This window comes from Pan paniscus, chromosome 1 (assembly GCF_029289425.2).
Source record: "Pan paniscus chromosome 1, NHGRI_mPanPan1-v2.0_pri, whole genome shotgun sequence".
Lineage (NCBI taxonomy): Eukaryota > Metazoa > Chordata > Mammalia > Primates > Hominidae > Pan > Pan paniscus.
In genome coordinates, this window is record NC_073249.2 from 109044705 (window position 1) to 109069782 (window position 25078).

Here is a 25078-nt window from a genome sequence, read left to right on the forward strand (position 1 = left end):
ACTTCCACCCAGAAAAGACCAGATAGTATTAAAATATGATGGTGTAAACACACGAGGAATTAAAAATTTTTTGGAAAGCAATTGTTTAAAAAAGAAATGTAAGCAAAGTAAAAACAGCAAAAGACTTGAAGTTTTAAAATACTTGCATTATTCTAAGTTAATGTACCTTATGCAATGAATGGCATATCTTCTGTGTTTTCAGTTAACTGTTTGTTAATGAGTGTTTGGTGTCCTCTGTGTATCTGTCTTTTTTTAAGTAGCTGAATATTACTCAAGTGCACTAATATCCTGTTGCTGGGTATTTGATTTGTTTCTGTTTTTTACTCTCAGGATTTTATTTTATTTATTTTTTGAGACAGAGTCTTGCTCTATTGCCCACGCTGGAGTGTCATAGCACGATCTCGGCTCACTGCAACCTCCGCCTCCCAGGTTCAAGCAATTCTCCTGCCTCAGCCTCCCAAGTAGCTGGAATTACAGGCACCCGCCACCACGCCCAGCTAATTTTTGTATTTTTAAGTAAAGATAGGGTTTCGCCATGTTGGCCAGGCTGGTCTCAAACTCCTGACCTCAGGTGATCTGCCCACCTCAGCCTCCCAAAGTGCTGGGGTTACAAGCATGAGCCACCACACTCGGCCTACTCTCAGGATTAATACTGCCCTGAAAAGCTTTGTAGAAGTTATTTCCTCACCATTCCGACTGCTTCTTTTTAAAGTATATTCTAAGTATAATCACTGCATCAAAAAATAACAATTTTGAATTCTTGTCACATGTTGCTTTTCCTCCAAGTTGTGCCAATTTGAGAATGCTAGCCAGTAGCATGTGGTGTCTTCACAGTCCCACCAGCATCAGATTTTTATCCTTTTTTTTTTTTTGCTGGTTTTAGTAATTTTCAAGTATTTTTATGTAACTCCGTAGAAGGAAAAATAGACATTGTGTATGCTAGTGATTGTGTACCAGGATAAAACCTGAGTATTGCCTTTGTGTTTCCTTTCTGTGGATATATATGTTTATATTTTTGGCTAATCGATGTTTATTAGTTTTATATTTGCATTCCTTTCCTTTTGATAGTCTAAGCCGAATCATCTTTAGTATTTACTCTTGCCTACTGGATATAAGACTTTAAGGTCATTTACTTGGCAGTTGCATTCAACACATTGTCTTGTTTATTACAGGTCATCATGGTCACAGGAGACCATCCAATCACAGCTAAAGCTATTGCCAAAGGTGTGGGCATCATCTCAGAAGGCAATGAGACCGTGGAAGACATTGCTGCCCGCCTCAACATCCCAGTCAGCCAGGTGAACCCCAGGTAAGGCAGGAAGCTCAAATCACAGTCTGCTGTGAACGAGCAAATAGTGATGGTTTAAAATCTTCAGCGTGGTTCTATAGTGGTTTGCATCTAGGCTTGCTCTGAGTAGGAAATGTACCTGCACTGCCAGAAAGCAACCTTGTCATTCCTAAGAAGGGTTTTAAGTAAGAGCAAGTCATAATAATTAGCACTTAGATGGTATTTACTGTTCTAAGAGCTTGATATGGTGACCTATTATTTGCAGAGCTGGGAAGGTAAAGATTCAAGAGGCTTTTGAAGTACCTCAGAACTGGTGAAATCATGCAGTAAATTCAGCAGTCTAGCTTCTGATTTCATGCTGTTAACCACTGAGCTCTACTGCCTAGCACCTAGCATCTTGACACTTTCCAGGTCCACACTAACAAAATAAGGAAGGGACAATTACTTAGGCCATTCAGGCAAACACGGGAGACATTTGGCAATGAAGTAAAATAGATAATAGCAAATTGGTTTTGTTTTAAGGTTTAGGGCCCTTTCACCCTATGTTACGGTTAGAGGGTTTGGTCTTGTGTCAGCTCTGCCACTTTCTAAAACTTGGTTATATTTCTTTTTTTCTTTGATGGAGTCTCGCTCTGTCATCCCGGTTGGAGTGCAGTGTCATGATCTTGGCTCACTGCAACCTCCACCTCCTGAGTTCAAGTGATTCTCCTGCCTCAGCCTCCCAAGTAGCTGGGATTACAGGCCCCAACCACCATGCCCGGCTAATTTTTGAATTTTTAGACCACCATTTTGGCAAGCTGGTCTCGAACTCCTGACCTCAAGTGATCCACTCACCTCAGCCTCCCAAAGTGCTGGGATTACAGGCATGAGCCACACACCCAGCTAAAACTTGGTTATATTTCAGCATGTTTAATAAAGATAGGGAAAGGAAGAATACAGACAGGCCTGCCTTAGAGATCATCATGAGCCTCAAATGAGATAAAATATATGAAAATGCTCTGTAACCTGTAAAGTACTGAACACTTAATAGCTTTTATGTGCTGGGGAAAATTCCTTCTTTGTTTTGTTTACAAAGTGATCTGCATAAGAATATCCCCTCTTGAGGTGATGGACACATGCTGGTGATGTGATGCGTGACTTTTTTTTTTTTTGTCCTAATTCTAGGGATGCCAAGGCCTGCGTAGTACATGGCAGTGATCTAAAGGACATGACCTCCGAGCAGCTGGATGACATTTTGAAGTACCACACTGAGATAGTGTTTGCCAGGACCTCCCCTCAGCAGAAGCTCATCATTGTGGAAGGCTGCCAAAGACAGGTCAGCCAGCACAAGGATCAGGCTGCTTTGGGCACTATTGGCTTTTAGGGATTGGAGTTCCAGTGGAAACAGAGCAACGGTGATGGATGGATGCATACCTCACTGTATTAGACTCAGTATAAATAGGCCAGTAGGAAGCTCATAGGCATAGAGAGGGTGACTTGTTAATGGTTTAGCAGTGACAGAAGCACTTTAAAGTCCAGGTGTCCACTGTGTCCCAGAGCCTGACCCCTCCGTGGAGTCATCTGATATGGGGTCCTAGTATTTGCAATAGAGATGTGAGTGGTCAGACTACAGGGCGTGCATACAGGAATAGGATTTTCTGGAGTGCCACCCACCAGAGTCATTACTTTGAGTAGCTCTTGTTAATGCTGGGTGCTATGTTTGTTGTCACTTCTCAGTTCTGTTATTTGGTGTAGGGCCTGTGTGAATACTTCCCTGTGACGGTTCTCAGGCTTCATAAATAGTCTCAATGGGAAAGGAGCAGTGTCTGTAATGAGTGCTCAGTGGGGGCATGCATCGCACTATTTCCATCGCTAGGAAAAGTGATTGGTATTAACCCGTTTTCCCTTTTCTGGGGTAGGGTGCTATCGTGGCTGTGACTGGTGACGGTGTGAATGACTCTCCAGCTTTGAAGAAAGCAGACATTGGGGTTGCTATGGGGATTGCTGGCTCAGATGTGTCCAAGCAAGCTGCTGACATGATTCTTCTGGATGACAACTTTGCCTCAATTGTGACTGGAGTAGAGGAAGGTGAGAGCTATTTAAGGTGTACACCAAGATCTTATTCAGATACTGCCCATTAGCATCCACTTCTGTATACTTCTTGGATATGTTCAGTTTCCAGTGTGCTTGTCTCATAAGCTAACAGTAAAAAATCTTGGTTTTCATAGGTCGTCTGATCTTTGATAACTTGAAGAAATCCATTGCTTATACCTTAACCAGTAACATTCCCGAGATCACCCCGTTCCTGATATTTATTATTGCAAACATTCCACTACCACTGGGGACTGTCACCATCCTCTGCATTGACTTGGGCACTGACATGGTGAGTGTCACAACAGTCACAGATCGATAGTAGTGAGGTGTGAGCTGTGTCTTCATTCACTGGCACTATGCTCCCGGCATCCATGAGGCTGGCGTTGGGAAAAGAAATTCTCAGGACCAATATCCAGTGTGTGTCCCAATCCCGGCTTCACAGAATCAGTATTACCGCTCTTCAAGGCAGCAGTTAACATTTGTTTATCAGATGGGAATCTTTATTTTTGTATACTTCACCTAAAAGATTTTTAAATGGGAGGGCAAGAATTTTATAACAAAAGGTTCACAATATTAGCTTCCTTATTTTTAGTAACTAAATTCCTTCTCCCCACCCCTTCCAAGGTTCCTGCCATCTCCCTGGCTTATGAGCAGGCTGAGAGTGACATCATGAAGAGACAGCCCAGAAATCCCAAAACAGACAAACTTGTGAATGAGCGGCTGATCAGCATGGCCTATGGGCAGATTGGTAAGCTGCAGCCTGGAGTGGGAAGCTGGCACATCTAAGGCATCTGAGGTGATGGTGTCCACCTCAGGTTGAGGTTGATTTCAGAGACTGCAAATCCGGGCGACTTTCAGGTCTAGGATGAGCCCTAACGGAGTGAGCCTGTGGAGTTTCTCTGAACTCTCTTCCATGTGAGAATACATCTGTTGCTGTTTGCCCAGTTACCTTTTGTGGAAACTGGTTTTCTATACTGAGCACCTTGGAACTGGGCTCAACTCTGCCTGAGAAATGAGGATGTCCTTCCTCACTGAGCCTTGCGGAACAGGAGGCATGGTTCTAAGGAATTGTGTGTACTGACACACAGGCTGCTTTCCCTGGAGATACACACTTATCTGTCACTCACTTGGATGGAGTTAGGCATTGGAGAAAGTATATGTGTTTGAGAGTTTGGCTGGTAGGTCACCACCAAAGGGTGATCCTCCATCCGCCTCACACTGGACTTCTGCCCCCACAGTGCAGCATGACTAGCTAACAGGTGGTCTAGGTGGTGGGCAATCAGCATGCCATTTGTTTTTAAATCCTCTGCCTAGGGTTCCTTCAAGAGAACCTGGCGAAGCCACCATGGATGTCTTATTCTCCTGGATTAATGGGTCACATAACTGTGAACGCTTGGATAAATAAAGTAGAACAGATTAGATAGAATATTGTGGAAATTATGGCAAAGATTCATTAGACAGTTGTTGGCAACAAAGTAATTGGCTGGTGGCCCATCCTGACCTTCTCCAAGGAGGCCTGCTTTTGAGAGGAAGGAAGACTAGGTCTCTGGTGGTTTAGGATGAAACCCTGCCCTGAGGAACTTGGAGCAGCGTGGTTAAATTGGATGCCAGGGGAGGAGGGTCCTGAAGGTGGGGAGGAGAGTCAGAAAGTGCCACAGTGGCTAGAAAAATGGCAGCATGTAGGAATTTTGAAAGATGGAAAAGAAGTTATCATTTGTCAGAGATTAAAAAGTAGGGAAGTGGATTTCCCCTAAAGGCCATGCCCTTAGAAGCAGCTGGTCAAGTAACAGGTGGGCATTTTGAGAGCAAGGCACATGTGTCTTTGTGTAGGCTCCAAAAAGTGACTCAAAAAGCAGAGGGCCCTGAGATTGGAGTGTATGCCTGGGGTCCTCCATCCCATCCCTCATAGCCTGTGAGTGACCAGGCAATTCTTTCCTGTGCTTTTATCAACCAGGGGGAAACACTCCTCCATATGTGCTGTCCCAGGCCTGCTGCAGTAATCAGCTGAAGGCTATACAGGTACCCTTGTGTGTGAGGTTCTAGTAATCGGGTTGTTTTTCCAACTTAGGAATGATCCAGGCCCTGGGAGGCTTCTTTACTTACTTTGTGATTCTGGCTGAGAACGGCTTCCTCCCAATTCACCTGTTGGGCCTCCGAGTGGACTGGGATGACCGCTGGATCAACGATGTGGAAGACAGCTACGGGCAGCAGTGGGTGAGTGGGCACCTCTGACCTGACCAGTGTCAGAGCTCCTCAAGCCCCAGAAGACTGAGGCCACACTGCCACCAGCCATGCAGGTGAAGAGCCAGAGCTCATCTTCTGTCTTCTGCATTTCAGACCTATGAGCAGAGGAAAATCGTGGAGTTCACCTGCCACACAGCCTTCTTCGTCAGTATCGTGGTGGTGCAGTGGGCCGACTTGGTCATCTGTAAGACCAGGAGGAATTCGGTCTTCCAGCAGGGGATGAAGTAAGTAATGAAGGACATGTCAAGGCCTTGGCTCAAAGAAGGGGACTGGTGATTTGTAAACCCTTTGCCAAAAACTAAGCATATGACACATATAGCCAGGTTTCTGGAATCTCTAGTTTATAGAGCAAATTTAGGAAGCAAGAAATGTAGCTTTCTAGTTTTTTCATCTGACCTCCAAGTTTTCAAGTACAGCTAATACATAAAGATGTTGATCTGCCATTTTAATGCATAGCATTAGAAGATAAACCTTTATTTGCACCTTTTAAGCTTTTTCTCCCCTACTTTGATTTTAGGAACAAGATCTTGATATTTGGCCTCTTTGAAGAGACGGCCCTGGCTGCTTTCCTTTCCTACTGCCCTGGAATGGGTGTTGCTCTTAGGATGTATCCCCTCAAGTAAGTTGATCCTTTGGTAGCTCCAAAAAGTATGAAATAGTATGTGTGGCTTTTCCCCCCATTACTTGTGGTAATAGTTGTTATTTTCAGAATTTTGAGTGGTATGTACAAAAATTCCTATGGGTCGGAAAACTGGGAAAGCTTGACATGTCAGTAAATCAGACTAACAAATCCTGAGGCTTCCATGATAGCAGCTAGTGTTTAGGATTTGGCCCAAGATAAGATAAAGCCACACAGGCTCTAGCTCCATGGAATTGCTCGACAGCGGACTGCATTGAGCACTCAGGTCTGCCACAGCTGTAGTCCAGTTGTCTTTAGAGGCCAACTGGGGGTATGCTGGAGCTTAGGCGCCCAGGCTCAAATCTTGATTTGCTTGCTTAGTCACTGTCCCATTACAAGTCATCCACCTTTCTGAGACTCTGAATACTCTGCTCTCAAAGAAAGAAGGTTGGAGAAACAGATCTGAGGTCCCTTTTACTTTATAATCAGTCATGGGTAGAGTTGATCAAAGGAAGCATACTGCTAGTCTTTGGCCTTAAACACAGTGAATGACTCTGCATTTCAGATAAACTTGAATTTTCAAAGAGGGTTTATCACAAACTCCGTTAGTTTTTTGCAACATTGAGTATGTTTGGTGATACCTGGTTGAGGTTAAGCTACTGCAACTTGATTAAAATGTGCAAAGCCACAGACTGTGGGACCCATTTACAAGTTCCTTCGAAGCTTTTGATTTAAAGCATTAGTCTCCTTTGAATTCCCGCTGTCCTCATCCTTGCTCAGACCCGTCTGGACCATCTCTCAATCCCTTGTTGCCAGCACTTCCTTCAGCTCATCTTATCCCTAAAGTAACCAAAACCCATCAGCCTCATTCACTTCCTGTGGGGTATGTGCAGACATCGTCTGTGGTGCAAGATGAGACTGGCATCCAGAGTCAGTCTCATTGTCCCAACCTGTCTTTATAGCTTTCTCTTGTACCCCTTACCCATCCAAGCTCATGTTAGGTGAATTCGGCTTTCTTCCTCTGCCTTTGTGTTTGGTAAGATCCTTCCTCCCCACATCCCTCCTTCTGTTCCCTCTTACCCTGCCAATCCTGATAGTCCCTTCAGGGCCGGTTTCCTTGGAGCTTGTCCCTCCAGGGCCTGTGCACTTGCACCTCTTCTCTGGCATTACTTGTTGCTTGTCATTTCACCTCCCTGCTAGGTTTTAATCTAGAAGGCATGGGCCACAGTGTCTTTCTTCTCTGTGCATCCCCAGCTCCCTACACAAAGCTGGTGTACAGCAGGGGCCAGCCATCTCCAAACTGAATTCTGTCAGCTTGGGCCATTATGTATCAAGATGGGGCTTGGAGAGGTCACAGAGCTTTCCAAAAAGGCTGGTGGAAAATAACACTGAAAAGGGGGCATTTCCATCTTCTGGGTCCTTCCATGGTTTTTTTGCCACCGCCAAAGAGATTGTTCTGACAGGTTCTGCCCAATTTTGGAAGGTGGTTCAGTTATTCGGTGACTGAGTCAAATGAGGTCATCTCTCTTAGCTGCCTTGTCAGACACACAGGAAGAAGAGGAGGCCACCGGAGTCCTGCCCAGGGACAGCCTTTCTCACACCATAGCAGGGAGCTGGTGATCACGGAGGCTGCCTGGAGCCTGTCAGCAGGCTAGAGACTGTGTGGCTCAGCCTCCAGGCCCCTTGGAAGCCTTTGGGCTCAGCTTTTTTCAGTCCCCAGGACCAGGCCTCAGAACACAGAGCTGATATCCCAAATGCTGTTGTCAGAGATCAAATTTGGGGAATGCATAAACTGGTTTTGACCCACACTGGCAGGTCTTTATCTTCAAAATGCTGGGATATTAGGCAGATGGTCTTAAAAGCTTCTTAAACACTTTAGAAATGAAAGAAAGAAAATGTTCAGTTGCTCTGGGATGGTTAACAGAAAAGTACTCTGCTCATCCTATAAACCAAGTCTTATGAAATCCAAACTGAAGATGAGTAGGGATTCCATTACAAAGTCTGCAGACTGATTTCCTCTGCGTCTCTAGGCCGTGGGCACATGGAGTAGCAATCTGTTTTAAGACATTTTTATTTGTTCTGTTAATGACTCAGTAGTTAACTGTGACTGTACTTGGCTTCTCCTTTCAGGCTGATTATTTCATTGTCACTGGTGATGTGCAATTTCTCTTTCTTTATTTGAACTGTGTTCGTGTGCATATAAATTGGTACGTTACTCTATTTCCAGACCTACCTGGTGGTTCTGTGCCTTCCCCTACTCTCTTCTCATCTTCGTATATGACGAAGTCAGAAAACTCATCATCAGGCGACGCCCTGGCGGTAATTATGGGCATTCTGACTTTGGTTGGAGGAGGAGCGGGAGGGGCTATAGTTCTATTGGTTTTTTGTTTCCCTCAAGGTGTCTGGGCTCCCTCAGTGGTCAGTCTGAGTAGCTAAGGTGATTGGACCAGCAAACTGACCATAGTCACATCTTCGGAATGTAGATCTCAGTTACAGTTTGAGGACTGGTCATGTTTTAGACTTTAAAATACAAACCAAGTATGATTTAGTGAAAACTTGTCAGAATCTAAACCATCTTTCCAGGTAACTTGGTATTCCTAAAAACATGTAAATAAGTACAGTTGAGGTCCCATGTTTGGATTTTAACACACCCGACCCCCATCATCCTCTGGTTGGTTTTCATCCCTGTTTCCCTCTGTAATGCTGGAGCGAGGAAGACTCACTGTAGTGTGTCTTGTCTGTCTCTTTGCCACCCACAGGCTGGGTGGAGAAGGAAACCTACTATTAGCCCCCCGTCCTGCACGCCGTGGAGCATCAGGCCACACACTCTGCATCCGTCACCCACCCCCTCTTTGTGTACTTCAGTCTTGGAGTTTGGAACTCTACCCTGGTAGGAAAGCACCGCAGCATGTGGGGAAGCAAGTCCTGGAATGAAGCATGTAGCTCTATGGGGGGAGGGGGGAGGGCTGCCTGAAAACCATCCATCTGTGGAAATGACAGCGGGGAAGGTTTTTATGTGCCTTTTTGTTTTTGTAAAAAAGGAACACCCGGAAAGACTGAAAGAATACATTTTATATCTGGATTTTTACAAATAAAGATGGCTATTATAATGGAATTTGTCTGTGCCCTCGTCGCTTCTTTGGTACAGATGTCTTTGTGATCTGGAGCTGTGGTTTTCAACATGAGTCCCTGACCAGCAGTTTATCAGCATCACCTGGTTGCTTGCTAGGAAGGCGGGCCCAGACCCACTCAGTCAGAAATGCATCAGCAATGTGGCTTAATAAGCCCTCAGGTGATTTTGATTTACATTCAAGTTTGGAAACCACTGGCTAAGAGGAAGCATTCTGCCCGTGCTCTTTTAGTTGGAGTAGGTGAGTTTACCTGACCCATTTTTTTCTGGCTGCTGCCTGGGGTGATAGGGCTGTAACTCCACCTGCTGCCTTAGCATCTGGCTTTTTGATGGAAAAGCACCTCGCCTAAAGGATTTCCAGACCCTCAGAGTATGCTAAACTGCAGATGAGGCCCTTCTCTTTCAGTCTAAAAGAGACCTGAAGCCTTCCTGCTTTCCCTCCAGAGATCACCACCACATCTCAAGTGTCTCTAGCCCAGGGCTTATCTGAGAAGCAGAAATCTATCCCACACAGTCTGCCTGGGCATGTGTGCTGAGAAGTGGTTCCCTTCCTTCCATATAATGTGTTCCTAATTTAGCATCAATGACACAATTTCAGCAAGTGGTTATGTGCCAGCAAGCACTTAAGAAAAAGGTGAAAGAGATGTGTTTACTTCAGGGTCAAGTCTGAGAACACCTCCTGCTTTCAGAGCTGCTGTAAAAGGCTCCCCTCAGTCTCAGCCATGAGTGGTGCAGAGTGCTGTTAACTGCCGGTGCTTCTCCCAGGCTGTCATTGCCAAGTGTCGCCTCCAAGCAAACACAACAAGCAAACTCCTTACCTCTGGCACCAAACAGTGATCGTGATCTGCCAGATGATCATAGTGTCTTTTTTCTCGGAAAAGCTTAACTCAGTCCTCATGCTTGGTTGCTGCGCACTTCCAAGCTGGGCCAATGCGGGAGGAGACAGTGGTGACTCCTGTACACTGGGGCTGTGGTTGCTGCACCCACCCACTCCAGCCGCAGAACTGGGAGGGGCAGGTGGTCTTGGACTCTCCTTTCTTGGGGCACTTTCCCCTGGGATGATCTCTGCATTTGTCTGCAAGTCATCTTTAAAATGAGCCATTTGCTCAGACCAAGATAAGGAAAGTAGAACTAAAAGATCATGGGATTAGAAGGTTGTGAGTCAGGTAGCAACTGGAGCCTCCTGGAAGGTACTTTACTGGCCCAGCTGTGACAGCAGGGCCAGTCACACAAGACGTCTCTTGTGAGGTCAGGCTGGCACTGGTGGTATCCGTACCGCGACTCCCTGTATGTCTACTTTCGGCATCCCTGGAGAAGACCAACGCGCATACGCTGCTGCGATGAAGGTCATGGGCATTTCCTGATGGAAAAGATTTGAAACACTCTGAGACTTTAGCTTTTGACAAGGGGACCCCAGAGAACGCTAAGCCAGTGTTTCTCTGACAGCTCTAAGAAGCCCTGGTCTTCTGGGAAACCCTGGAGGGAGCAAGGCAAAAGGAAGGCTCTGAACTTCACACCTGATTTTCCACCAGAACATTTCTGCCCTTTTCTATGTGACAAGCCTTTGAATAGAAAGTTCTACAGCCAAACATTTGATTTAGGAAGAGCAGGTAAGTGAGCTGCTCTTCATGGGTAAAGCTGGCACCAAAGTCAGGCCTGCTGTGGGTTAGAGCTTTCCCAGCTTTCTAAAAGCAGGAGTGCTTGGGCTCTCATTTCTACCTCTACGCTCAAACTCTCCTGCTGGCCCTGTCACTAGGAGCTAAAATCACTCCAGAGCCATCACAAGCAGCTTCTCACAATGGCCCTCAGCACTGTCAATTCCCTACAGATCTCTGTCTCTGACCCCCCTTTCAAATGCCTTCCTAACAAACACCTCTGACCACATACCTTTTTCAATATATGGGTCCTCACTGATATGTTCAACTTCTTAAGGTCCTTCTCAGCATTTAAATTGCAGTCTTATCCCTCTCACATCCTGACCCCTACCCCTTTCTCTAGCTGTCACCCTCCCTCATGGACAAACTTGTAGACTACGAGTCACTGCCACTCCTCCTAATTGTTCACCTCCCAGTCATCCCTCTGCCTTTTCCAGCTCCCATGAACACTAGTCCACCGAAATTGTCTGGTTGAGGCCATACCGACCTCCTGATGCATCTTAGTCCTTCCTTGACCTCTGCTGCATCTCTTCTGTCCATCACACCCTTCCTGAAACCAGACCTCCCGTCTTTCTGTCATTGTCTCTGTGCACTCCTTAGCTCTCAGCCCCCTCTTCACCTGCTCGACCCCTCGTTTCCTCAGGGAGGCCTCCACACCTTCTCTCCCTGCTTCATACTCTTCCTGGCATGATTTCCAGCTCTGATCTGGTCCTCTCCTGAGCCCCAGATGTACAAATCCAGTGTGTCCTAGACATCTGCATTTGTTCAGAAAGAGCATGGCACACTTGAGTCTTAGTACCAATGGCGAGCCTAAGTTTGAGGTTCCACAAATAAATATGCTTTAGGCAGTGATGACATTTGGCACCCTACTGCCCAAGCGAGAAACCAGAAAGGTGGGTGAGCCCTCTCTTTTCCTGCTCTGCCCCCCACCCAATTACTGTGGATTCCAATGTTGTGGTAGAGAACATGGACTTTGCGTCTTTTAACAGACACAGACAGTGACCCATCACTGGATGATGAAGGGCACATAATTTAGCCTCTTTGTGCTTCCTTTACTCTAGAATATTTCAGAGCTGTTAAAAGGATTAAGTGAAATTATGCATAAAAGGGAGTCTCATAGTGGCTGCTGTTCAATAGTTCATTCTCTCTACTGCCAGTGTCCTTTACATCTGGGTGCCGGAAGTGGCTTTTTGGTGGTATCCCTAATTTTTGCCTTTCTCTAATCGAGTAGTTCTCAAAGTGTTTCTGGACCAGCAGCATCGGTATCACCTGGGAGCTTGTTAGAAATGCAAATTCTGATGCAGACCTATTGAATCAGAAACTGGAGGTGAAACCCAGCAATCTGTTAGAAGTAGCTTTCCAGGTGATTCTGATGCACAGCAAAATCTAAGAACTAATGCTCTAATCCATCCTCCAAGCCCATATGGCTGCCCCTCTCCACCATCCATCTTCACACTGGACCCCAACACATAAACCCATCTCTGCTCAGCCATTCAAACTCCTGTGCAGTCCCCTAATGTGCCATACCCCCTTTCTTCTGCCATCCTATAAGTCCCTTTGGCATTCTCCCAACCCACCCACCTTCCCCCCGACCTTCATTCACTTGGCAAATCCACTCACCCTGTGAATACCCATTAGGTCTGGATCCTCACTTTTGCACACCTTAGTGTAGCACTTCCACTTCTGTTGATTTGCCTGTTCCCAGATAGATTATGAGTTCCTAGATGACATGGACCAGGCTATACCCTCCCCAGCATCTAATGCTATGGATGTTTATTGAATGAATGGATGCATGCACATTTTTCTGTTGCCCAAACAGCCATCATTTTAACATTTCACTGTCACTTTGAGTCCGCTTCTTGGCTTAGGGCTGACACCTTACCCAAGGGAAATCCATGTCCCGGCTTGCCACCTGTCTGTGAGTTAAGGCCTCTCCTCTCTCAAGACTTTGAAGTTAGAGAGTGTAAGAATGAGTCATGCATGGAATTAGGGTGTTAGAAAGTTGAGTGGGGACCCATGGCAAGCAAAGGTACTAGGTAAAAAAGAGATCCACAAAGACAGAGACACCAAAAGGAACATCAGCCCTGGACCTGCCTGGTTCCAGAGCTTTTTAGTCCCTGTCCTGGGCCTCTAATGCTCTCACAAACCCCTCCCTTCCCCAAACTAGATTGAAATCTCCCATCAGATAGTTGATGAGTACTCTCTATTTCTTCAAAGAACTCACAATTCTAATTAATTATCTATATTACTCAGTTATGTAATTATTAATTTAATATCCCTTTTTTTCCTGCTAAGCTTTATGAGGTCACAAAGCCAATCTGTTCTTTCCATTTTATCCCTGGTGCTCAGCTCAGTGCCTCACAAAGAAAACTGAGCACTTAGCACAGGGGGTCAACACTCCCTACTGAAGGAGGAGGGCATAGAGGCAAAGGGACTTGTCCATGGTGTCCTGTGTTTAAGAAAAGGAGGCAAGGCTGGAACAAGACTGGAACGGGTGGGTCTCACATTTCCCACCAGCTACGCTGTGTGCCGCCCTCCTAGATGCAAACCTGACTGCACAGACGTTCGGGCGCTCACAGTGGCATCTCCTGGCTGGGCTCAGGCTTGCTGGTGGGACTGCACGGGATTTGTGCCCACAGACTTTCAAGTGCTGGGTTTCCTTTTTAGCCCCACCACCTCACCCATGTGCCCGGAGACAGTGTAAGTCTCAGCAGTGGGTTGGGAAGCCTGGATCCTGGGCATTTTAGGTGGACAATGTGGGCAAGTCATGTGGTCTCTCCAAGCCTCTGTCTGTAAAATGAGAGGTGACCCCCGTTCCTACCTCATGAGGCTATCGTGAAGACTAAGTGAAGGAAAATGTGGAAAGGGCTTAGTACAGTGACGGGCCCTTCATCATAGTTCAATAAAAGGTCACTCACCTCCTACACCCGCCCACACACACATCTCCACCCCAAACTGTGCTCCAGGTGTCTCCTGAAGATAAACACAGGGGAACGCATTGCTGTTCCCACCTAATGGAAGTAGCTACTTACTGTATAGTGGTTGTTACATGCCAGGCAATGTCCTAAACTATCAACATTTCACAAGTGAAACAACAGAGCCTCAGAGAAGTGAAGTAACTTGCCTGAAGTCACACAGCCACAAAGTGGCAGAGTTGGGTGAATCTGCCTTGAACCCAGACGGGCTCGAATCCTGGGCTCCCAACATGCTAGGGAAGTGTTGGCTGTGGTGGCAGAAAGCACTAGCAGGGACCAAGAACAGGAGAAGGGCAGTGTTTTTATGAAAAACAAAGAATAGGGAAGGTTAGAGTTGGTGTTAAAACATAAGATCATGGAAAGTTTCTTGGAAATTAAGCACATGCTGTTGAACAGTTACTCAAATGGATTTGCCCCCAGGAGCTGCTGGGTGATCAAGCTGCAACTTGCGTAACGGGAGCAAGAAGGTGGGAGGCTCTAATCCCAGGCAAGCTCGGCACTGCCTCTCCTGTTAGGTGAATGGGCAGATCTGCTTCCCAGGCTGCGGCTGTCTGCGTACGGGGATGTGTCCCTTGCCTCCTGTGGGCTGCAGAGAGGCCTCCTCTGCGTTCATGATTGTCCTTCAGCTGACAGAAGTTTTAATACTGTCCCTCCCGGCCCTGTCTTGTATAAGCAGCAATCTCATCCCTTCTCATCTCTTCCCTTCCCCATTTAGGACTCTGACGCAGTACAGTTAATCTGTGCATAGGAAAGAAGAGCTGTTTAAAGAGGTTATTCGGTAAATGCAGAGAATGTCTTTGTAGTATACATTATTGCTCTATATAAAACTGCTTGTAAGTTTTTGTTGGTGGTGTTTTTTTGTTTGTTTGTTTTAGAGATGTGGTCTCACTCACTATGTTGCCCAGGCTGGGCTCAAGAGATCCTCCTGACTTGGCCTCCCAAAGTGCTGGGATTATAGGTATGAGCCACAGCGCCCACCTGGTTGCAAGTTTTTAAAGTTTTGCTAAAATGACAGGCATATGAAGACATTATTGCCAACTATATATTGTCCCAGAAACAAACATTCATCCTTTACTATAAAAGTCTTCTGCGTATGGGTTCTCTCCCAGAGAAGGGACAGCAAAATGCTCACAGCCAGCTCTTCACCCCATGTGCATGTGCCAGGAGAGAAGCCCAGAGTCCTTGCAGGTCACCCAATCCAGCTCCCTTATCACTGGTGCCAACAAGGCAATGTTTTCTAAGGGAAGGGAAACCAACATTTATCGAACATGTACTACTGCCTACAGCACTATTTTGGGGGCTTTTTATTTCATTTCATCCTATGAAGTAGCTAGAGGTAAATATAATCCCCACTTTGCAGAGGGGAAATTGAGAGGTTAGTAGCCTGTAAGAAGTGGTTAAGAATGTGTTTGAACACATATCTGTAAGCCTTAATCTTTCCATTAGATCAAGCTGCTTCCCATTAGGGACATAAAAGAACCCTGTGTTGTTGCCACTGGTGGTTTTTACCTCAACATACCCTAAAGCCAGAGACACCCATATACTAAGGTGGACTCATCAGATTCTTGTGGGTCCATATACTTGAGCAGCTAGCTAGGTATACTTATTCCAAAGAAGTAGCTAGTAGGTAGGCATGGCAGAAACTTATTAGTTGTTCAACAAACCATACCCCTTCTTCTTCCTAAGCACCCACCTTGAACACATTTCTCACCCCACCTTGTGGAGGTACAGCCATATGACTGTTCTAGGCAACGGAACAGGAGTTCACCTGATGTACATATCACTTGCAGGCCTGGCCCATAAGCCCTTCCACAAGAAAGCATTCTCTTTCTATACCTACCAGATGCATGGTGGAAGAAATAGGAAGGCCCTCAAGCAGTGGTTCTCATCGTTAGCTGTTGATTGAAATCACATGAGAGCTTTAAATATCGCCATTGTCAGGCTGCATCCTAGACCAATTAAAACAGACGCTCTGGAAGTGGAACCAGGCATCAGGATTTAACAAAGCTTCCCAGGTGATTTCAGTGTGCTGCCAAGGTAGAAAATCATTGCCTCAGGCTGGGCACTTTGGGAGGCCAAGGCAGATGGATCGCCTGAGGTCAGGAGCTCAAGACCAGGCTGGCCAACATAGTGAAACCCCATCTCTACTAAAAATACAAAAAATTAGCTGGGCGTGGTGGCGGGCACCTGTAATCCTACCTACTCAGGAGGCTGAGGCAGGAGAATTGCTTGAACCCGGGAGGCAGAGGTTGCAGTGCAGTGAGCCGAGATCGCATCATTGCATTCCAGCCTGGGCAAAAAGAGCGAGACTCCGTCTCAAAAAAAAAAAGAGAAAAAAGAAAAAAAAAATCAAATCATTGCCTCAGAGCAATGATTCTCAAAATGTGTCCCCCAACCAGCAAGACCAGCAATGCCTGGGAACTGTTTATAAAATGCACATCCACAAGCCCCATCCCAGACCTACTGAGTCAGAAACTCTGGGGAATTGCATTTTAAGCTCTCCAGATGACTCTGATGCATACTGAAGTTTGAGAACTTCTAGAGGAAGTAAGCCACAAGACAGAAGGAGCCTGGCCCTGAGTCGCTGCTTGGAGGAGGGCCATGTGAGAGAACCACTCAATCAGGAACACCCATATCAGACTATTGTGTGAGAAACCCACTTTCACTGTGTTAAGCCATTGACTCAGTGGGTACGCATTTATGTGGCTTATGAGAGAACATGGAAGATTGGAAGGTGGGGTCTAAGCAGTAGTGTGCAGGAGCTGGCTCACACCAGCTCATTTGTTAAATTTTCAGGAATTTTGCAAACAAGGTGACTTCTCATTGGCAACATTAAATTGGCCAAGGTTGGAATAGTTACACCATGGAAATTGTCAAATGCTACAAACCAGGACTTGTTTTCCCAGAGAGCTGGTTGTTAAACATTAACCAGCACACCACTGGGACTAAGCATCAGAGAGTAGAAAGGCGGGATGATGGTACAGTGGCCCTGGGCTGTAATGAACCATCAAAGGAAATGCCATCATGTGAGGCTCTTTAGGCCCAGCCCACACGCAGGCTTCTCTTGACAACACTGTGTCTTTGCCATGTCCTTGTATTTAGAGATTCTGGAAGCTGAGAGAGAAAGACTGTGGAAGCAGAGTGGGTGAATGGTCAGAACTATCATTCAGGTTAAGAACCGGTGGGGTTTCTCAACTGTGGCACTGTTAAGCTTTTGATCAGATGAATCTTTTTGGGGGACGCTATCCTGTACCTTGTGCATTTTAGTAGGTTTAGCAGCCTCCCTGGGCTCTACCCACTAGATGTCATTAGCCACCCTTCTCCCTCCAGTTGTGACAAGGAAAAGTGTCTTCAGATACTATCAAATGTCCGTCCGCTGGAGGCAAAATCACCCCCAGTTGAGAACCACTAATTAAGAACTACCTAGAAGGCAAGAGACACCCCCATAGTGGTGGGCTGGGCCTCAGCCTACCATCTCAACCCCATGACAATTTAGGGAAGATGCTTTTGGATTCAACTGTAATCACTTTCTATCACATTCTATTAATCTCTTTTCCAATGTTCCCTATCTCTCTGATCGCTCCACTCCGTTCTCTACCACACAGCTCCCAGAGCCTGTACCACATTAGCTCTTGGTTTGGGAGTGTCTGATGTTGACTGAAAAATATTTCAAGTGTGTTAGCTTCTCTCCTCGACACCACTGGCCTCCATCCCTCTTCAAGATAGTATGGTGCAGGGATTGAGAACACTGGTTCTAATGGCAGCTGGTCTGCCTGGATCTTGCTCTGCCATACTTTAGCTCTGACTTTAGGCAAGTCACTAAACCTCTCTGAGCCTCCTCCATTTCCTTGTTAATCAAACGGGTGAAAATACTATTTCCTACTTCATAGAGTTCTGAGAATAAAGTGAGATAATACTCAACAAACACTGGCTACTGTTTTTCACTAAACGGATTTTAGAGCGCACCCAGAATGGTGGACCCTGTGCCACATGCTGGGGGAATGGAATTGAGCAAAACAAACACATAGGCCCACTCCCTGTTACAGTCTGGTGGGGAAGACAGTGCAATGAGCAGGTCTTAAGAGGATGTGTGGTAAGTGCCAGAAGAGGAAAATCCCCTGGTACCACAGAAAACCACAGGTGGAGCCTAACCAAGCCTCAGGGGTTGGGAGGAGGCTCCTGGGGAAAATAAGGATGGGCTCCGGGCAGGCCCTGCTGGTTGCCTGCCAAATGTACATGCCCTCCCCTTGGTCTTTACCCATCCCATGCTCCACTGGGGTATCCCTATTTTTCTGGATCTTTTTTCTTTACATGTTTTTCTATTTATTTACTTATAAAAATATGGAATGCTTCATGAATTTGCACAGCATCCTTGCACAGGGGTCATGGTCATCTCTGTGTGGTTCCAATTTTAGCATACATGCTTCCAAAGCCAGCACTCTTCACTTTTTTCACCACACTCAGCTCTCCTTCCTTTCTTCTCCTAAAAGGTAACCAACCATTTTAATGTTTATCTTCTTATTTCAATGTGTTCTTGCAACATGGGTATTGTTTTGTGTGTGTGTATGTACTTTTAAACTTTTATCATGAAAATTCTCTAAGGTACACAAAAGTAGAGAAGATAATATCACAAACTTCCATGTAGCCATCATGTAGTTTGAACAATTTTACCAACATTTTGCCAATTGTGTTTTATCTAGTCTCTCCTCTCCATCCCTACTTCTTTCTTTCAGAAGTATTTTAAGACAATCCCAGACATGGTTTCACCCATTATACATCTCAGTATGCATGTTCAACAGAAAATGACCTTTCCAAAAAACTCATAACCACCAAGTAGATTCTTTTTTTTCTTTTTTCTTTTTTTTGCTATGAGTACTCCTGATCCTTCCTATGATACTCCAGTTGCTTCTAACTGCTGCACGGTGCTTTTTGTGTGCACGCCCCACATGTGACCTATTCTTTTTCACAATAATTGACACTCAGTTGGTGGGCAACTTCCTTCCACCACTAATAAGACTGCAGGAGCATCCTCACACAGGTCTTCTCCTGGCCTTTGTGAGAATTTCTCCTGGGACAGAACTGTGGGTCACATGATATATTCATTTACATAATTTCACCAAGAAGACCAGACTGCCCTCCAGAATGGCTGCACCAGTCCACAGTCTCACCAGCAGCGTGAGGTTCCCATGTCTGCACACCCTGCCAATCACTGGAATTATCCAGCTGGCTTTTTTTCTTTTTTTTTAATTTTCTCAGACCTCGCAGATTTCTATTAATAATTGTTTTCAGTCTAACTATGTAAAGTCTCATTTAAATTCATATTTTTTATGATTAACAATGATTTTGAGCATTTTATCATATTTTGTAAGATTTTAGGGTAAATTCTTCCATAAATTGCATGTTCATATCTTTTACTCATTTTTCTATGGGGTTGCTGTCTTTTTCCTGATTTGTAGGAATTCCTTGTGTATTCTAGATATTAGTCAGTTTTAGACACTGCAAGCATCTTTTCCCATTCTGTCATTTGGTCCTACTTTTTGATCACTTTTGTATCCACCTTTCTCTCCCATCTTCAGCTCCAGGGTAATCTCCTGCTTAGTCTCATCTACTCATGAGACTCCTATACCCCCTTGCCAGTGATGGATTTAGGAATACAGTTGTGACCAATTCTCTACAACATAGTGAATTCAGCCAGAGGGCTTCCAGGAAAAATTTCTTCACTCCTCAGAGACACAAGAAGATCTAGTCTCTGTCTCTCCTCCCGCTGAGTGTTCTCTGGATATGGCATGGAGCTTCTGTAACCATCTTACTACCAGTTTGAGGATAAAACCCACCATGAAGGCATGGTACTGCTGGTGGCAGAGTTAAGCCACTGTATTAACCACCTTGGGGCCTGCACCACCTCTAGTCTTCCCTTTAAGTGAGATAATAAATGTCCTCCTCATCTAAGTTAGATTGAGCCAGGATTTCTGACACTTGGAGTGAGAAGGATATGGACAGATGCAGCCTCTAAGCCACGGGTTTTTGAATCTTTTTTTTTTTTTAATCGCAATCACCACTAAGAATTTGGCTTTTTATATCATGATCCCGCATCCACATAACAAACAGCACTTAACTTCATGGTGTCTAATGTGCTCAGATAGCCTCTTTTCTATTTCCTTTAATCTTTTTGTCTTTGTTTTTCTGGAGGGTGTGGGGGACGGTAATGCTCGATGTAACCTACTAAATTAATTACACAAGCTACTAATGGGTCATGACCCACAGTTTGAAAAACATTGCTCTAGGTCTCAGGCCTCTGAACTGAGGCCTGTAAGAATAATGGGCTTTAGTCAAGTAAGATCTGCAGTGGGGAGCGAGGATGGTGGGGAGGGTGTTTTCTAGGAAAGAATACTGTACAGAGGCCCTCAGCAGGATGGGGCCAATCAGATACCTCCCTCCCCTAAGTGTGACCACAGAGTGAGCCCTTGATAAACCTTTGTTGATTGGTTGTGTTCCCTCCCACAGCTCTCCTCCCAGGGTGCCTTTCTGCAACCTTATTCTATGAATAGATGAGAGCTCTTATCTCCCCTCTGCCTGACCCTCAGGACACAGAAGGGTTGCGGGGGGAGGGCCCTGAAGTCGGCTAATTAGAGATGGCTGGGAGGATTACTAGGGCCTTGCTCTGGCAGCTGTGCCCACCTCTAAATTCAATATCCAGAACCTGCAGAGAAAGGGCTCACCTTGATAAGCTCCGGAGACAAAGCAGGAGACAGATAGGGTTTGTTCTCAACAGAGCACTCACCCTCTGAATACAGTTTTTGTTTAAGCCCCAAGGCTGGGAACATTCCACAGCCTGGCAAACTCCCTGTCTCCTCAAGGTCAGTCCTTCCTCAGCATTCCTCTTTGGAAACGTCTCCCACGGCCGGCCCTGCTCCTGCCCCCTGGCTTTGGGGGCAGTTATATAACTCTTAGGAAGACCTAGAAATGCAAGCATATGGTGTCCTCAATTCCCAGCACAGACTTGCTGCTTCACATTTTTAGCTGGTGCTGAGAGACTGGCTTTCACACACAGACACACACACATACACATCCCTGACTCATAACTACATTTCTGCTGCAGTATTGCAGATTTCTAAAAAATTAAATCCTACATCTGGAGCCACATAAGGGTGAAAGCATAGGACATTTTGTCCCAGTAACTGTGGGGATGGAAAGGCCTCTGAGGCAGGACACAAAGGCCATATCAGGGCCACTGCAGGGCCAGAGGTCCTAGCACCCCTGGCTTTGGCTCTGAGGGTTTGGTTGCTTGTAGCTGAATTCCCTAACCAAAGCCTGTTATGTGTGGTGCCAAGCTCACAAATTCAGCATGCATCTATTATGTGTTTGCAATGACTAAAAGGTTACAGAAGGCAGCCTGGATTGTGGGGATCGGGGATACTTAGAAAATACGTTCTGCAAAATGTTTTATTAGAGGTTCTGAAAATTAAGATACAGAAAGCATTTTACTTAATGAAGAAAATAGGGTAAATATGTTCAAAGGAGTATAGTTGTTAAAAGCAAACTGTTTAGAGTCAAGATCAACCCAGATTCACTTTCTGGTTCTCTGCAGCTTACTAGCTGTGACCTTCAACAAGTCTCTCTTAACCTGAGTCTTAGCTTTCCAATATGTAAAATGGACACAGCATTGTGAGGGTGGTTGTGAGGATTAAATGAGATCAGAGAATTTAGCACCATGACTGTAAAGAGAAAGGGCTCTACAAATGTAGCTGGTACTACAATTCACTTTTTTTTTTTTGAGACAGGACCTGACTGTCACCCAGGCTGGAGTGCACTGGCATGATTACAGCTCACTGCAGCCTCGACCTGCCAGGCTCAAGCCATCCTCCCACCTCAGCCTCCAGAGTAACTGGGACTACAGGCATGCGCCACCACATCCTGCTGATTTTTATATTTTTTGTAGAGACGGGGTTTTTGCATGTTGCCAGGCTGATTTCAAACTTCTGAGCTCAAGCCATCTGCCTGCCTTGGCCTCCTAAAGTGTTGGGATTATAGGCAAATGAGCCACCACGCCAGCCCACAATTCACTTTAAACACAAGTGAAACACATTTCATTAGACAGTGGAATAGACTTATGTCAATTTTCTTTTCTCTCTTATTTTACACAGTCTGATTTCCTGAAGACAGGAGGTGGGAGTAAGCTAATCAGGCCCGGAGTAAGCTAATCAGGCCCTGAGTTAGCTGTTTCCAAGAAGCTTAGAGTGTCCCACTTACCTACGGGTTGCAGGGCCCGCATTGCCAGTAGGGCTGGCTTTTAGGGATGCTGCTGTTGGTGTGTGCTGTACTTGTTTTCTAGGATTGGGACAAGCATCCTTGAGCTCCTGACTTTAGAGACCAGGTTTGGGAACTGATGGGTGCAGCAAATGCAAACAGACAGCAAACAGGCCAAAGAGGAGATTCATTCACTGAAGAGGGCCCTGGTACAGTACTGTCGAGGTTTTGCGGTGGCCTGGACACGGCTGGCTCCTTCGACTTACACAATATATCTTCTCTCTCTCTTACCTGCACTTATAAGAATCGGTGCTAAGGGTATGTGCCTACCACAGTGCAGCTTGTAGATTAATGAAGAAAGAATTGCTGCCACTTCCCAAATATTAAACGCCAGGTTCTGCCTATGCATATTCTCTCAACCTTCACAACACACCTACTAACTCCAGCTTACAAATGAGGAGACGAACCGGCAGGCTGTTCCAGGCGTCTGGTTGTAAGAGCAGTGGCAGTAGAGAAAATGATTTATTTTAGCACCAGCCACTGTGCTAATCCCTTTAGATACCAACTCATTTAATCCTTTTAACAACCCTGAAGCACCATCCTTATTCTAAAGGGACTTCGGACCTCTCTGCGGTCCACACTGTCCCCTGCTCGGTGCAGGAGTGTAGACTGGGACTGTTCTGTCTGGTGGTCTCCCCGACAAGGGTTCACCTGGAAACTGGCCTTTGGGCTGGGGCTGGGACTGGGACTCTGTACTTAGGCTGGCAGCCCATATTAGGATTGGGCACCGTGATAAGCACTTTCTTACCGCAAATGCACGATTTCACTCGGCCCTCACACACCCCACGAGGTGGGCATTGTCACAGTGTCATCTCACAGGCAAAGAGGCCAGGCCCAGGCCCTGAGGATGCGACGCTCAGGTGGGAGCTTCCGGGGAGCTCGCGCGGCAGCCTGGGGGAGCGCGGATTCGTCTCTGCGCTACGGCGGCTGCAGAGGATCAACCCGCGGAGGCGGCGCTTCGCGGCGGGTCCTCGGCCTGAGGCTGTGTGACGCCTCCAAACCCGGCGCGGCCTCCGTCTGCAAGGAGAGCAGAGGGTCCCCGCCGGGAGTGCGCCCGGCTGCGGCCCCAGGTGGCCCTGCCCGCAGCCGCCACCTGAGCTTGGGCGCGGCTCCTATCTCCCACCCGCGCGTCGGCCAGTGAAGGGCTCCGTGCTTAAACATCATTCGTTACAGAAGTATTGCGGCCATCACACGGCATTTTAAAAACACGAATGATGATAAATAACTTTAACACTGCTTCCAATTCTGCCTCCAAGCACAGCATCATTACCATTTGCATGCCTTTCACTTCATTCGATTTCCATGTATATGGATTTGTTTCTACATAGCTGTGGTAAAACGCACATACTAAACTGAATCCAGGGTTGTTTTCCACTTTGTAACATGAACATTTTCACCGTGTTAGTACAAACGCTTCCTACCTATAATTTTTAATGGCAGGACTTTAAAAAATTGGGTTGATACGCTGTCACTTCTCTGAGCATCTCGCAGATGTTCAACATTCAAGTGGCTTCCAAAGCTTCACCATTATAAATTATTCATTCTTTTTTTGTTTTTTGTTTGTTTGTTTTTTGAGACGATGTCTCGCTCTTGTCGCCCAGGCTGGAGTGCAGTGGCGCGATCTCAGCTCACTGCAACCTCCGCCTTCCAGGTTCAAGAGATTCTCCTGCCTCAGCCTCCTGAGTAGCTGGGATTACAGGCATCTGCCACCACGCCCACCTAATTTTTGTACTTTCAGTAGAGACGGGGTTTCATCATGTTGGCCAGGCTGGTCTCGAACTTCTGACCTCAGGTGCTTCTCCCTCGACCCGGCCTCGGCCTCCCAAAGTGCTGGGATTACAGCACTTTGCTGCCCAGCCCATTCTTGTGTATAAAGTCCTTTCGGTATTGAGATCAGTTTCCTTAGGTTATATTCACAGGAGTGAAACTGCTAGGTCAGAATGTGAGCATTTAAAAGCTTTCGGTATTATTGCCAAATGGCTTTTCACAGATGACTCAGGGAGGTTTTGGTACTTGGAACACTGCTACTTATATCCCATTCCCCCCCACCCCTCAGGAAAACATCTAAAATGCACTTTTTTTTTTTTTTTTTTTTTTTTGTGAGACGGTATCTCGCTCTGTCGCCCAGGCTGGAGTGCAGTGGCGCGATCTCCGCTCACTGCAAGCTCCGCCTGCCAGGTTCACGCCATTCTCCTGCCTCGGCCTCCTGAGTAGCTGCGACTACAGGCGCCCGCCACCACGCCCGGCTAATTTTTATGTTTTTAGTAGAGACGGGGTTTCACCGTGTTAGCCAGGATGGTCTGGATCTCCTGACCTTGTGATCCGCCCGCCTCGGCCTCCCAAAGTGCTGGGATTACAGGCGTGAGCCACCACACCCGGCTAAAATGCACCTTCATTAAGAGATAGTGACCCTTTCTGAGAGTGTCTACATTTAATTGGGATCAGAGCTTGAAGTTGAAAATTTTGTGCCCTGGGACTTCAGACATCAGAAAACAGGGTAGGAAGATTCTCACGGGTTAGGATTTTTCTGGTGACCCTGAGTGGGGGAGCTACTTATTCTGCCTTCACTTAAGGCTAAACTAGACTCCCAGCCCTGCGTAGAGTTCTGAGGGACGCCAGGGTCACAAGGCTAGTGAGACAGAGTTCATTTGGAAGAAGTGAAATAATTTAGGAATTCACAGAATATTGATGATGATATCCTTCCTCCTCCAGATGACAAGGTAATAAAGAATAATGAGATGTGATCATGGGAAATAGCCACCATGAGCAGCAGCCACCACGGCACAT

The 25078-nt window shown here is 46.1% G+C and overlaps 1 protein-coding gene, 1 long non-coding RNA gene and 1 other non-coding gene across 3 annotated transcripts in view; 1 reads left to right on the forward strand and 2 right to left on the reverse strand.

Annotated features, from left to right (window-relative positions):
* The window catches only part of ATP1A1 (ATPase Na+/K+ transporting subunit alpha 1), a 31535-nt gene extending 22196 nt beyond the window's left edge, over positions 1 to 9339 (forward strand). Inside the window, exons 14-23 of the mRNA XM_034929861.3 lie at positions 1173 to 1309; positions 2453 to 2603; positions 3187 to 3355; positions 3496 to 3650; positions 3986 to 4109; positions 5430 to 5575; positions 5699 to 5829; positions 6123 to 6224; positions 8452 to 8543; positions 8984 to 9339. Coding sequence (XP_034785752.1) covers positions 1173 to 1309; positions 2453 to 2603; positions 3187 to 3355; positions 3496 to 3650; positions 3986 to 4109; positions 5430 to 5575; positions 5699 to 5829; positions 6123 to 6224; positions 8452 to 8543; positions 8984 to 9012 — 1236 coding nt within the window. The 3' untranslated portion in view covers positions 9013 to 9339. The remainder of the gene's footprint in view (positions 1 to 1172; positions 1310 to 2452; positions 2604 to 3186; positions 3356 to 3495; positions 3651 to 3985; positions 4110 to 5429; positions 5576 to 5698; positions 5830 to 6122; positions 6225 to 8451; positions 8544 to 8983) is intronic.
* Positions 9279 to 25046, reverse strand: LOC100993140 (uncharacterized). Its single transcript, XR_008625842.2, has 2 exons — positions 23040 to 25046; positions 9279 to 10714 (listed from the first exon to the last, which is right to left on the reverse strand). It is a non-coding gene; the product is annotated as an uncharacterized LOC100993140 (long non-coding RNA).
* On the reverse strand, positions 18320 to 18423 carry LOC112438345 (U6 spliceosomal RNA). Its single transcript, XR_003026791.1, has one exon. It is a non-coding gene; the product is annotated as a U6 spliceosomal RNA (small nuclear RNA).
* Positions 25047 to 25078: the final 32 nt, after the last annotated feature.